Below are 14,940 nucleotides of genomic sequence, written 5' to 3' on the forward strand. Positions count from 1 at the left end.
TGTGTGTGTGTGTGTGTGTGTGTGTGTGTGTGTGTGTGTGTGTGTGTAAAACATCTAAATTGGGTCTTTTCTCTTTGACCAATTTTTTTTTCTTAGAGATGACTCTGATGGATAAGTGCGTGCACTGGAAACTGTCTACCCCTTTGATACCTCTGACAACGACCCATACTCAAATCATGACATTCATATACATTGGCGACTGCGTTGTATGATGTGGAAAAATTGCTTGAACCAATCAAATATGGAGCAGAGATATCAAAGGGTTCTTCCAACTATTCCGTAGGATGGTGACGCCCGCCGCACATGCCGCAGGAAACTGCACACCAATGTACAGCTTTAAGAGGAGGATATATCCACAAGCAAGGGACGATGATTGACAACAAGGCCAAACCGCACCATCTTCGTCCCCATCCTTCTTCTGTACTACAACTGATTTGACATTTTGTAATTTACTCGAATGTTGCACAATACTAATCAACTAAATCTTTAAGAGATTGCATATATCGTAAAAAAGTATTTAATAACGATAGATACTAATATATAGTTTAAAAAGTAGCACACATCCAAAGATATTCCTTAAAAAAACTGATCTTACATTTTTTATACAATCTTTGCAAGAAATTTAAAATGCAATAAATTCCTAAAAAATCCAAATTTTTGTAATACAAAACAATGCAAAAAAAGTAGTTAGAAAATAATAATACAAATAATATAAATACAAATGTATATTAGTTAAATATATAAAATAAATAATACAATAATAAAGTTAAAAAGATACAAATCGTCTGACTGTAATTGTCTGAAATATTCTACTTACCTACAAGGATTTTGTGCAAAATCACCTTCGGCGTCACTCATGCAGTGATATAACATACATTGGGCACATGACAAACAAGAGACTGTTGCAATTCCACGCCTAATTGGATCGGGAGCATACTCGCAGGAACCTTTTGGATTATGTTGCTCCGAATACAGTTCTTGACAATGCTTGCAACGTAAACGTACATTACGTTTCATAGTATTCTTCGAAGGTTGCGATATTATTGTGTCTGGTTTCTTCAAAGAGCTTCCGCTATTAGAAGTATTATGTCCGTCTAATCTCTCACCCTTATGATCGTCAATAATAGGATACAGATATTCATGATTAAGTGTTGTAAGCTGCACATAGGGATAATTATCTGATCCAATGTCTGTGGCAGAAGCCAGAGGATGTTGCGTCGGTGGAGCTTTAATGGTGGAAGAACCACCGATGTAATGGATAGATCGGTGAGAGTCAGGAAGCTCCGAATATTGAGAATAATTCGGCACTCGAAATCCATGAGGTGTATCCGAAGACGCACGTGGCTCAGGTGGTTCCACTGGCAAATTCAAAGTCTGTAAATTTTGATAATTTTAATAAATTAGTAGATATGACTAAATTATAACGCACGCTTCGCGCGCGCTTTGTGATGTTTTTTATTTGTTATTATCTATGCAAAAAACGGTAAATGTTCAGTATAACGCTCTCCCCTCCAATTTTCTTGAAATTTTGTAAAATAGTTTATTTTTGTGTGTAAAATACATTCTTCTCAGGAAATTTCAAGAAAATCGGAGGGGAGAGCGTTATACTGAACATAGCCTGATCTACAATGTGCTCTTTGCTTCCCGTTTTTTGCTCTTAACCTGTTTGCGACTATCCCGTATTTCGCAATTGCGTCGCGTAACGCGATGTTTTTTGTTCTCTGTCGCCCAAGATAAAAATTGACGAACTTCAGAAGAGACAAGAAACATCACGTTTCGCGACGGAATTGCGAAATACGAGATAGTCGCAAAGAGGTTAAGAGCAAAAAACAGAAAGCAAAGAGCACATTGTAGATCAGCCTTACCTAAAAAACATTTGTACACTCGATCAATCGACTAAATTGAAACGACCAATCACGTTCGCAATAACACGGCAACAATTGCAAACGCGACCAACTTCAGGGTTTTATACCGCTTTTATGGGGACGGCGAGATGAGAAGCTCAGCGCAGAGGGCAGCACCGAAAATGGAGACGTGTCATAATGTTTACGTTTAATGAGTAGAGAGGTTTGGAGAATTATTTTTTAACATGCCGGGAATGTGTGTGTGGCATATGGATGTAAAAATAAGGGAGGGAATCGGTTCCCGAGGGACAAGATATGATGAAAAAAACGATAGATCACCGCATATAAAACGCGAGGATTTATGTCCGAATACAAATTCGCTGTGCACAAACCACTTTAGACCTGAGGATTATATTACCACCGGCTTTGAAAGTAGTGAGTTTACAATGAAATTAATAGACATATAATGAAACATATGTTTAGTCGCGAATTTGTATTCGGACATAAATCCTCGCGTTTTATAGCAGCGATGATCCACCGTTTTTTCATCATCTTGTCCCTCGGGAACCAATGCTCTCCCTTATTTTTACATCTATATGCCACACACATTCCCGGCATGTTAAAAAATTCCGAAATATTTACGTTTATGTACACAAATTTTCTCGTTAACGATATGCTCGGTACTCGCGGTGACAGCTCGGTGCGTCTCCAATTTTGCTAGCGCCCCTAGCGGCTAAGAGTGGCACGCGCCGTCCCAATAAGAGGACCTTTTTTTAGATAAGAAACTGTTGCTTTATCTTTCCTTTTGATTTATTTCGCTATAAGTTCTCTCCTTTATCATATAATTAATGTCTTCTCGATTAAAATTAATAGATTATAGAAAAAATAAATTTTTTTACCATGAAAACATCTTCATCCCCAGCGTCTGGAACATCGGTAGTCAACGTTAAATCAGACAAACCTATCGCATTAAAACATAAAATTTCTCAATAAGATCGTATCAAAAAGCAAAAAACGATAAAACATGAATTTAAAGCTGTTGAGCTTACCATTTACGTAATCCGTAATAAATTGCAGCAAAATGATTAGTGCGAACGAGTTAATAAGATATCATAAAAAATCCTTGTAATATTTATTTAAGAGTTACTCTGTGACAATATAGATGACTTTGACGTAACATTTTAATATCGTGCAATTCACATTTTATTAATACTCAAATATAATGGGTAAAAGTAGATAGAACGTCCACGTAATCACAAAGAAAAAAAAATGCTAAAAAATGTCATCCACTCTGTTGCAAAAAAATCCCAATGTACACTATATATGTATAAGTGTTTATTCGTTAAGGAGGTTGGCGCGTTTGATAAAATATAAGACAAGTCTATAATACATGTCTATAATACATATATAATACATAATATGAAAGTTAATTATATCAACAACATGTAGAAAAAATTTTATTGACTTTCACCATTTCTGAGATATTTGCTTTAGAAGTTACAGAAATGGTATATATATAGATATACTGCCCATGTAAATATCATATTATGTATCTCTGCTTCCGTACAGTAAAAGTGAATGAAATTTTTATGGTACACAAAATTACACTATATATAGTTAGCGCGTCAACCTTCTTACGAAGGTTAGCGCGTTTGATGAAATATAATAAGACACAAGTCTATAATACACATAACACGAAAGTTAATTATATCAACAATATGTAAAAAAAATTTCATTTACTTTTACCGTTTTGAAGATATTTAATTCTAAATGTATAAAATTTTACATTACAAATGTATGCAAAACCTTATCTATGGTATTTTCTCTTAATTTGAGACATTTGGATATAAGACAGAAATTTAAAAAATCGTTATAACTACCTAGATAGCAAAGCGTGTCTGAGCAAAATAGCGCAAACCTGTGATTGCTTATGATGCTGGCAACTTGCCGTACATTTGCTTCAATTGATTTCGAGTAATTTAATATTTGAAGCAACACGCAGGAAACATTGGATGTATTGCCAGCAATTTGTCGGTAAGAGAGCAGCATCAAATTTACTTCGCGTTGATAATAATGCATTGTGTGATCCTATGAATTATTACAGCAACATGACAGCAACCTAGATAGCACGCATGTCTACAAGATGTCTAAAAGATGTCTTTACGACGTCTTTTAGACATACTTGCTGTCTGGGAACAGCTCGAATTTTAAATCAACGATTTTAGACCGCAGCATAAGTTGCCAAGCACAAGTTGCTGGGAAGTTGCTGTACAAAATTGTTATATCATGAAGGCATCAACTTGCCGACAAATGCGGACTCAGTTGCCACAATTCTGATAGCAACACACTCTATATTGTCGGCAATATACCAGCAATAATGCAGACACGTTGCTATCTGAGAATGCGGGACACGTTGCTGTCTGACAATATGAGTACAAAGTAAACATTTAAGTTCGTTGTGGCAAAGTTTTATCTAAATTGACCGTACAGTTTGAAAGAAATTTATATTTTTCAATAAAAAAAAGCAAGAATATTTGACAAATGGATGACGCATATAAGGTGCAACGTAACATATGTATGGCGGCTGCGGTCCGACTCACGTTCACAGCGTTGAAAGTATCGTTCTATCTTTGTTTGATATTCGATGTGCAACGAAGACAGAATAATGCTTACAGCGTTTGAGTGTGGATCGGACCGTAGCCTATGACTGTCACTTGCTGTCAGTTATCGCAATCAAATGAGCGTCTTATAATTTTCATTTTGTCATTTTTACATATAAAACTATTATGTATAATGACATTAGCGAATTAGATATTGTTCATGTTTTAATATATTATTATTTTAATCAATTTTAAGAATAAACTGTTTATTGACTAGGAAGTAGCGCGACAACCTCCTTAACTATATATATTTTTGCAATTGAAACAAGTACCTATATTGAGACTTCGCAAACAAAAAAAAAGAATAAAGTACAGAAAGAACAAACTAAACAGATCAAATTGTATACTGTAACTTGGAAATTTATGATACATTATAAATGCAATTTTTTAATATTAACAATTATTCTGAATAATAATCTCTTAAAATTAATCTTGTTTAGGAAAATTCTGTGTACCTTCCAATAGTTCCTCAACTGCTGTTCGAACACCTTTGTCAAACGCCCTTGCGTCGGCAGCTGTTTGAAACGTTAAACCAAACTTCTTTTCCCCTGTCCGCCAGTGATGAAAAGTTGGCATTACCTTATTATATTCGAAATCTTTTTTAATTGTACAACTAAGAACAACCTGAAAAAAAAAAGATTTATTTTTATACAAGTCATGTACAATACCATATACATTCATGTTATATTTTACAACACAAACTACGATTTAAACTGTACTAAAACAGCTTTTGTTTATATATCTTCTTTAAATAATAAAATATTTATAAAATATAGCAAGACCTACCGACTGATCGGTAATACGTTTCCCATAAATAAGATATTCATGTTTTCTTTTATTCGCGCCAGGCGGGGAGATATTGGAAGATCCATGGTTCTGAAGACCGACCGCTGCATTGGAGACGGAATTCGTAGGATTAGTCGTGGTAGGAATAGTGGTTCCATTAGTATTGTTTATTTGATGTACTCCTGAGGGAGTGACTCTACGCCTGACTGAGACATTCGCTAATCCACCACCGCTCAAAGGAACCCAACCACCGGAACTGTCATCTCTCGTCATTACCTGGGCATGGACCCTTACCAGATAGTTACCACTGCAAAGAACAAATATGACAGTTATTATATCATGTATCACTCATATACGCATGTCTATCAAAGTAAAATAATAGACACATACAACATGTCTAATTCCAATAGTAATACAGTAGGTGTGTGTGAAGCTGGCGTCTCATTTTGCAGAAACTCACAAACTATTGAAAGTTCTGGCTTCCTTTTCAATAGTTCTATATCCCTGACGAAAACTAAGAAGCTTTATAAAGCGTTGACAACCGTTCAATGAGGGTTTTTTGAGAGTTTATACGCTTTCAAACTTTATAAGAACACTTACACAACGTCGTTGGATTTTGAACGCTTCCAGAACGCTTATAAAACGCTGTATATAACGTTTCATGAAAGTTCTGAAATGCTGAGGCAACGCTTTTCAGAGAACGCTCAGTATACGCTGCGTGCAGTAAGTTTGCTGTCAGATTTTTCAAACGTTCAGCAAACGCTTTTCCCAACGTCGTAAGACAAGCGTTTTCAATCCGTTCAGCAAACGCTCTTCCGATGGCGAATTGTATAGGCGCAGTAAACGATTTGTAAGGCGTTAACGCAAACGGCTTGAAGACGCCCAAGAAACGCTTTTCCCGACTCCGTAACACAAGCATTTTCCTTCCGTTCAGCAAACGTTCTTCTAACAATGCCGCTAGGCGGCGCATCTTTCTCGCATTTAAAATACATCCAGCCGCGTATATAAGCAGACCCCCTGCGAGGTAAAAAGCAGATTTTAACATTTAACGCTCTTTACGCCGTTTCTTCTAACGACAAGAGTAAAGCGGGGAGCACACACTTCTGCACAACGCATAATGCGTAAGCATAAAAAAATTGATTGGTTTATTTCTTTATGCACATGTGTATGGACCAATCAATTTTCTTATGATTACGCATTATGCGTTGTGCAGAAGTGTGTGTCCGGGCCCTAAAGGTCTATCCAGACAACTTGCATAGGTGCATAACCATACGCATAAAGAAACGGATTGGTCTATTTCCTTATGCACATGCATATGGACCAATCAAATCTCTTATGCTTATGTTTATGCGCTATGCAAGTTTGTCTGGATTGACCTTAAACGCCCATTAAACGCTCAATAGAAGCTGCACGCAGTTTCCAATGATGAAAGCAAACGCTTTCAACTTATTATAAACGCTTAACAGAGGACCTCTAAATGTTTTAAAGAACTCTCAGCAAACATCATACGTCATGTAAACGCTGTGCAAACTCTCAAAAACGTTATATACAAACGCCTTTCAAATGCTGCAGCGTTGCAATTTCCGCTCTATACGAACTCTCTACTGACCGTTTCTAAACTCTTAACGAACTTCCGCAAACGCTCACGTAAAAATCAAACAAACGTTTATGAAACTTCTCATTTTCGCCGGGGTAGAGTTCCTGATAGTTTAAACAAATAGTTCTGGCCATTAAAGCCAAAAAATGCGTTAGTGCAAACTGAGACACCAGGTTCACGCAGCGTTTCACTTTGTCCTGCGAAAGTTTCCGGTACGGTATTTGTCAGATTTTAAAAGATCTATAGTTTTACATGAGTTCTAGGAAGAGTTCTGGCGATAAACATTGTTTTTTTATTTTTAAATAATTTTTATCGCCGAGAAACCTGCATTTACGGGTATATGGGTAAGACACTGGCCGATTTTCGATAGTTTTGTAAGTTCCATTATAATTCTCGTGTAGTTCTGTATGTGTTTTAACGTTTTCTAAAAAGTTCTGACAATAAGCATTATTTATTTTTGCTTCCTCATAGAGGAAGCTTTGTTTTCGTGAAAAAAATGTTTTTAAGTATTTTTGGCAAAGTGTTTAGAATGTTCTAAAACGTCGAAAAATCACTTTTGTACAAAATGTCCGTGTGTATGTATGTATGTGTGTGTGTATGTATGTTTTTGTTGTCCGTATATGCTCTAACTTCTGTAATTTTTGAGATATCGGGATGTTTTTTTTTTAATCGATAGAGTACCTATCATTCAAGGAAGGTTGGTATTGAATTTGGCGATTATCGGAAAAGGGGTTCTTTTTAAAAAAAATTTTGAATTTTTTTAGAAATGTCCGTGGTTGCTCTAACTTCCGCAAATTTGGAGATATCGATTTATTTCTAATTTTATTATATTTTTCAATCTTTTCTACCCTTATTTCATATATAATTTTTTAAGATTTGGTTGATTAGATCCAGCTTTATACGCGATCAAAGGTCCATAATTTTGCTCGCATATAAAGCTAAGTCTAATCAACCGAATTTAAAAGAATTATATATGAAATAGGGGTAGAAAAGACCAAAGTAAAAATTGTTTTTTGAGTTTTCAATGCTAATGTGTTGCTTATGTTCGAAAACGTTGAAAAATCGTAGAGTATCATTAAAGATAGGTTGGTGTTGAACCTCAAACTTGAAATCAACCAAATCTTAACGAATTATATATGAAATATTAAAGAATTATATATGAAATAGGGGTAAAAAAAACTGAAGAATATAATAAAATTAATAAAAATTCCTAATAATGAAGGGGTTACCAATTTTTATCTAAAAAAACAGCAAAATTTACCAAAATTTCTATAACTCAAGAACTGATTAACCAAATTTTAACGAATTATATATGAAATAGGGGTAGAAATAATTGAAGAATATAATAGAATTAATGAAAATTGCTAATTATGAAGGGGTTACCGATTTTTATCTAAAAAAATATATATGATTGCCCTAATTTCCGCAAATTTTGAGACAATGAGCTTAATTTTTTTTTAGATAAAAATCGGTAACCCTTTCATAATTAGCAATTTTTATTAATAAGTCAAGAACAAATTTTTAATTTTTCGGGAAATAATATGTAATTTTTTACGGTCACTTATCGGAAAAACGGAAATGATTCAATAGTATGAAACTCGAGTAGAAAAACATTTTAATTTTTCGGGAAATAATACGTAATTTTTTACGGTTATTTATCGGAAAAACGGAAATGATTCAATTAGGCTACTTCTAATTTTATTATATTCTTCAGTCTTTTCTACCTTTATTTCATATATAATACTTTAAGATTAGGTTGAATTACCGATTTCTGTTTAAAGAGTGTATAAGATGTACATGTAATTTTATATAGAGTATCATTAAAATAAAGTTGTTTTGAATTTTGCAAGGGTTGGTAAAAGGGTTATCGATTTTTGCTTAAAAAATGTTAACACATAAGATTGATTATAAAATGATATAATAAATCGATGTTCGTGGGAAAAAGGTCAATCAATATCAATATCAATCGAAAATAAATGTATCGAAACGTTGAAGTCGTTATAGCGCGATGCTAATTGTTTTTCTTTATACTTTTTTATTTTTTTTTAACTCCGCCTTGAACGGTCCCAAGCCCGGCCTGTTGTTTAAAAACATACAAACAGCTATATTTTAAAGAATTATAATTTAATTAAAAGTTTAAAGCAATTAAATTTTCAGAAAAGTATTTTCTTTTATAAAACCATAATTAAAATTTACAAAATCCATTCACCGATCATTGCCAAATTCAACACCAATCTATCTTTAATGATACTTTATCTATAAAAAAAAGTGTGCAAGTAGAAACTTGCTTCCTCATAGTTTTTAAGTGTGCAAGTATTTAAATAATTTTTATTCTGTTTAGAAGAGAATTCTCTTTAGAACTCTTTAGAAAATGTTAGAACACGTTCAGAACTACACGAGAATTATAATCAAGAGACAGGCGCGAGACGGTGGTGTCTCGCGCCAAGTACATGCGAAGCGAAACCGCACCGTGACTCTTTTACGCGACGCGGACGAGTTGCAAGTAAGATAAATGTCTTAGTGCGGGACACGTACCAGTGTCCGACCACATTGAAGAAAAATATTTACTATTTATTTGAACAATTAAAAATAAAAATAAGCTTTTCCCAATTAATCGTTAAATATTAAAGTTAAAATTTAAAAATTTAAAAATAAAATTTAAAAACTATTTAATTTAGAAATTACATCAACTGACCAAAACCATGGTCAAAATTAATAATGTCTCGATGATTGATCCGAAAAAGTGCTGTGTGAATCCGACAAACCAAGTTGGCTCACAGTTTTTCAATGTTCATATCGAAAAGACGTTATATATTGCCAGTCACGGTCGATTTAAATTACTTTAATTATTAAAGTTTTTTTTTACAATAATTATTATTTTTATTTTTAATTGTTCAAATAAATACTAAATATTTTTCTCCAATGTGGTCGGACACTGATACGTGTCCGGCCACTAGGACGTTTACCTTACCCGAGATTTTGAGATCTCGATAATGACTGAACGGATCGAGTTCTGAGTAGGCTCAATCGATAGCTTGGAGTCGATTTATATAATAAGTGTTTTTGTTTTTTTTCTACGTGCCCTACGAGCGGAGATATGATGCAATGATCCAAAATGTAAATATTTCGATTAAGGGGATCCTGCAGTGACTGGCGAACTTCCTCGATGTCGATAATGTCAACCTTTCTAATTTTGTTTTCCCTATATCTGTCTTTGTCTAACGAAATAATATCTGTCCTTTTTTCGATTGCTCGCCATCTCTTGCAAGATCCGGCAACTACTGTTGCTGCTCTTCTTGTTATTCTGCATCCGTATTTGCATTACTAAAATAATTTTTCGATGGATCTTTTTTTGTACGCATTGAATCTTACTTTTACTTGCACGATATTATTCCTACATGTTTTCCCAAGGACAGATGATAAACATTATGTATGTATAAACTGCAGAATTTTTGTTTTAAGTAAATATTGTCGTCAGGTGACAGCTGGTATGTGCCCAAATAAGTAACATTTTTAATTTTTTGGTGTTTTTGATATAAAATCGCGTTTTCTACCCTAGATTTTTGTGCGTACTTTAATTCTAGACCAAAAACTAGCAATTCTGTAAAGCCAATTAAAAGATCCATCGAAAAACGATAATGTCGGTAAATCATACGGCTGCAGGATCCCCTTAAGATACGTTGTTATTATCGTCGTCGCCGTCTCTTTCACTTTTTCGACACTATGCGGCGCTAATATCGCTTTCGATGATAAACCATGCGCGCGTTATTATCGATCCAGCAGGTAAATCAGATCGATATGTATGAGTTATGACTTATTATCGGCCAGGACCCCTATTCTGTAACTTGTAACGACAGTGTCGGTATCGTTACGTTGTCGTTGCGCAGGTATACTATATGGAAAAAAAGCTGCGCAACGACGACATAACGATACCGACACTGTCGTTAGAGTTACAGAATAGGGGTCCAGGGGTCCTATTCTCGAATCGTTTTCATGAAACTCGCATGCGAAATTCAATACTTTTCAAATAGAAAGTCGCATATGAAAATCATTAGGGCAGGCTTGAGAATACGGTCCCAGGATAGAAAGATCAAGACATCAAGAGACACGGTAGTGTCTCACGCCAAGTACACGCGAGATCGTGTATCTTTACGCGACGCGACGAGTTGCGAGTACCTGAGATTTTGAAATCTCGATATAATCGTTAGTACTGGTCTACAACCTTGCTTTAAAAGGTATTTAAGCTCTAAGCTGTAAAAAACTGACTAATCACAGTGGAATGTGAGAAATATACTCGACTGTGATTGGTCAATTTCTTACGGCTTAGACCTTAAATACCCTTTAAAACAAGGTTGTAGACCAGCACTTACGTGGCTGGATCGGCTTTAGCATATACATACGTGTGCGCTCAGTGCAGACAGTGCGTTCTGCGTTCAGCGCGCTCAGTTATAACTCAGATAACCTAGAATGGATAGTGACAGATAGTGATAATGATGTGTTGTATTGCCGGGAGACACGTTAAATTTCCTTCACCCGAGGGATAATAACCTCAAGAAAAAAAAGTGATGACAGATAGTGCCCAGTAAGCAAAAAACGTCAAGAAACATTTCAACTACATTGCATTAATGTTAAAACGTTGCTGTAATGTACAATATTTAAAATGTTTCTTGGTGTTTCTTGCTTACTGGGTGGTAACATGTTTATATTGGGCGCGTTCAGCAGACCAAGCCGCTGAGTAGCAGTCAAACGTGATTGGCTCTTACTTTTAGAACTATCCAATCAACGCAGAGTGTTGATAAGACGAACTCAACAGTTGTTTCTGCTAAACGCGGCCATTGACTGCAGGCAGCTAATGCCGAGATTTTTAAGAAAGAAGGTGTATCCAAAATCGCACATGTACATACGTATATGCTGTGTCTTAAGTTGTAAAAGTTAAAGAAAACGAGAAAGTAATCTGTATCTATATGCACGTGTGACAAGCACTATATTTCTAAAAAATTTATTGTATTTATATGCACGTGTAACAGGCACTATCGTGTAATAAAGATTTTTCCGAAGTATCTTAATTACTTTTTAGTGCATTTTGTGTAGTAAAAAAGTTTCTGAGAAGAAAAACCGTCGCTCATGTTCCGTTTGTTTCTAATTAATACTTAAAACATCACGATGTCAAGAAAATGATAATTGAAACGATAATAGAGGAAGCTTTGTTTTCGTAAATTCGTATATGAACCTTTGATTGCGTATAAAATTGGCTCTAATTAACCTAAAAAAATTGTTGCGCCCGCGTTGAGACACCCGTTGCACGAACGGAAGTCGAAGATCGTCTTTGACGACCAGCTGTTTATTGATTGATTTACTACGATTTGTTGTTGTTTTGTTCTGAGCCTTCGTCTCCGAGCGGACGTGACAGCTCGATTCTGTGTTCAAATCCGTTTGTGCTACTTAATAAACGAGTCTATCCTTTTCTTACATTGTGTCGTCTCATGGTCAATGCGAGTGCCGGTTGCGCGAGTGAGAGAGAGTGCGAGTGAACGAACGACTCGGCGAGCGCAACATTTTGGGGGCTCGTCCGGGATCGGAAGCGAGGATTATACGAGCGACGATAGGACGGGCGAAGAGATTGGACGAGCGACGGACGAGACGATGACGACGGCGCCGACGAGAAAAAGGGCTCGGGCAGGCACCCCAGTGTCTTCCGCAGAAACGACGTTGCAGGCCGCTCAACAGGAGTTACGCCAGCTGCGAGAGAAGCAAGGGCGGAAGGAAGCGGAGTTCGCAGCGACGTTGCTACGGCAGGAAGAGGAGCTCCTGCGTCTTAACCAACTAAGTCCTTCTGGGTTAAGAGCTACCGGAGACTTTTGGGGTTGCGAGTTGCAAACGCGGGGGATAGAAATGCTTGCACTGATTTGGGCTATAAGCTTGAGCTTATACCTAAACGGCGATATATTCGATGGGACAGTTTTGCTCCAAAAATTCTTCTCGCAATTCAATTTAATCGCGCGCGCGAATCGCTGGGGGGACGCAACGAAAACTGTGACGTACGTTGGCCTCTTGCTTACGGGGAAAGGTGCGTTCAATTTTAGTATCAATAGAGGACGTCGAAAAACTCGCAGAATTAAAAAAAATAAAATTGCGTTTTGGAGAGGGAAACATGTCGCAAAATTTTAAGAAGAATTCTGAAAAGAGTAGAATGTTAGGAATAAATTAAGATTGTGTTGTTCCTTGTTACTGCGTGTTGTGTTTTGTTCTTCCTCAGAGGTAAGTCTATGGATCTGGGAGAAGATCTCACCTACCGCTTCGCAAATCACCTGCGAAATCTCTTCGAGGGAGAACCTTTTTTTAAAAAAGAAGACCGCCTGCTCACGGTTTTTGACCCGTGGTTTTCCCGTGAGCCATAGGGCAAATGCCGGGCGGGGACCTGGGGAGCCCTGCGGGGCGCAGGGTCCACGGGAAGTTTCCCCCCCCCCTTGTCCGAAGATTGGAAGGAAAAGCGGCGACGACCGGGCCTGCGAAGGAGAAGCTGGAAGAGGGTCACCCTAGAATCGGCGTAGGGGAGCCTGGCCAGTCCCCCCTGGAAGTGCCGAATGGGGACCTCTTCTGGTACCGGCTGGGAAGAGGACGACGTACTCGGAACTTCGGGCGGATTGGGCTGGGAAAGGATCGGCGCCCGGTAACCCGTAGCAGCAGCTCGGGGTAGGGCAGGAAGCCGACCTGATGCCCTGGAGTCTATGCCGAAGAAGAGCCGTTGTCTCTCGAAAACTGCTCTCCAGGATTGTCGGGACGACAATTTTGAAGAAGGGGGGCAGTGTTGCGCCCGCGTTGACACCCGTTGCACGAACGGAAGTCGAAGATCGTCCCTGACGACCAGCTGTTTATTGATTGATTTACTACGATTTGTTGTCGTTTTGTTCTGAGCCTCCGTCTCCGAGCGGACGTGACAGCTCGATTCTGTGTTCAAATCCGTTTGCTCTACTTAATAAACGAGTCTATCCTTTTCTTACATTGTGTCGTCTCATTGACCGCGAGTGCCGGTTGCGCGAGTAAGAGAGAGTGCGAGTGAACAAACGACTCGGCGAGCGCAACAGAATTATATATAAAATAGGGGTAAAAGAAACCAAAGAAAAAATTGTTTTTTGAGTTTTTAATGTCAATATGTTCAGAGTGTTTTAAAACGTCGAAATATTGCATTAAAAAAAATGTCGGTATGTATGTATGTATGTATGTCTGTGCCAAATTTACAGAAATTTCTATAACTCCAGAACTGATCAACCAAATCTTAACGAATTATATATGAAATAGAAGTAGAAAAGACTGAAAAATATAATAAAATTAATAAAAATTGTTAATATATATATAATAAAAGGGTTACCGATTTTTTTTTAAAAATTTTGAATTTTTTTAAAAATGTCCGTAGTTGCTCTAACTTCCGCAAATATTGAGATATCGGGCTGTTTTTTTTTTTTTTTAATCAATAGAGTATCATTCAAGGAAGGTCGGTATTGAATTTGGCGATGATCGGTAAAGGGGTTTTTTGCAAGTAGAAACCTTTGCTCACAAAGCTTCCTCTATGAGGAAGCCAAAACAAATAGAGGAAGCTTTGTGAGCAAAGGTTTCTACTTGCACACTTAAAAACTATGAAGAAGCAATGTGCAGGTTTCTACTTGCACACTTTACTTGTATTCATAAATTATTATTTTTTTACTTACCAACATCGTGGTATTTTAAGTATTAATTAACAAACGGAATATGAGCAATAATTTTCTTTCTGAGAATCTTTTTTACTATCCAAAATACAAAAAATTTGAAAATTTCAAAGAATCAGAGAGAGTGCCGTTATTCTACATATTTACTGAAAGTTTTATTGAATTAGAAAATTAGTTATTAGTAGACATCGGATTTTTTACGTGCAGATTGTTGGAAAGAAGCAATTAATAACTAAGGTTATGTTACTTATAATGCCTAAGATCTTTATACTGCAACTTATGTTAGGTATAAATATGTTGAACATTGTTCGGACGCGCAATAAACGCGCCGAACGAATCGCCGAATCCGT

General features: G+C 36.6%; 2 protein-coding genes across 3 annotated transcripts; both read right to left on the reverse strand.

The window, feature by feature from the left end:
- Positions 1–22: 22 nt before the first annotated feature.
- On the reverse strand, positions 23–5,761 carry LOC112463242 (sprouty-related, EVH1 domain-containing protein 3). Of its 2 annotated transcripts, none has more exons than XM_025029509.1 (6): positions 5,681–5,761; positions 5,291–5,597; positions 4,960–5,128; positions 2,744–2,769; positions 818–1,374; positions 23–429 (listed from the first exon to the last, which is right to left on the reverse strand). In XM_025029509.1, exons 1-6 carry the CDS (start codon positions 5,683–5,685, stop codon positions 273–275), a joined length of 1,221 nt encoding a protein of 406 aa, XP_024885277.1. In that variant the 5' UTR covers positions 5,686–5,761; the 3' UTR covers positions 23–272. The 2 variants fall into 2 exon arrangements, with proteins under 2 accessions (XP_024885277.1, XP_024885276.1); XM_025029508.1 differs by having other exon boundaries at positions 2,744–2,805.
- Positions 5,725–6,290, reverse strand: LOC112463243. Its single transcript, XM_025029510.1, has 2 exons — positions 5,891–6,290; positions 5,725–5,812 (listed from the first exon to the last, which is right to left on the reverse strand). The coding sequence occupies exons 1-2, from the start codon at positions 6,258–6,260 to the stop codon at positions 5,805–5,807; spliced, it is 378 nt and encodes a 125-aa protein (XP_024885278.1). The 5' UTR covers positions 6,261–6,290; the 3' UTR covers positions 5,725–5,804.
- Between the last annotated feature and the right edge of the window lie 8,650 nt (positions 6,291–14,940).

Source organism: Temnothorax curvispinosus, unplaced genomic scaffold, assembly GCF_003070985.1.
Source record: "Temnothorax curvispinosus isolate PA1 unplaced genomic scaffold, ASM307098v1 QBEX01013131.1, whole genome shotgun sequence".
Lineage (NCBI taxonomy): Eukaryota > Metazoa > Arthropoda > Insecta > Hymenoptera > Formicidae > Temnothorax > Temnothorax curvispinosus.

Bases quoted from the DNA above. Each gene is read 5' to 3' on its own strand.
- LOC112463242 (XM_025029508.1), bottom strand. The intron at 5,129-5,290 runs GTAGGTCTTGCT...TTTTTTTTTCAG, and splicing joins AACGTATTACCGATCAGTCG to GTTGTTCTTAGTTGTACAAT. The intron at 2,806-4,959 runs GTACACAGAATT...TTAATGCGATAG, and splicing joins AGTTGAGGAACTATTGGAAG to GTTTGTCTGATTTAACGTTG.
- LOC112463243 (XM_025029510.1), bottom strand. From the start codon at position 6,260: ATGCGCCGCCTAGCGGCATTGTTAGAAGAACGTTTGCTGAACGGAAGG.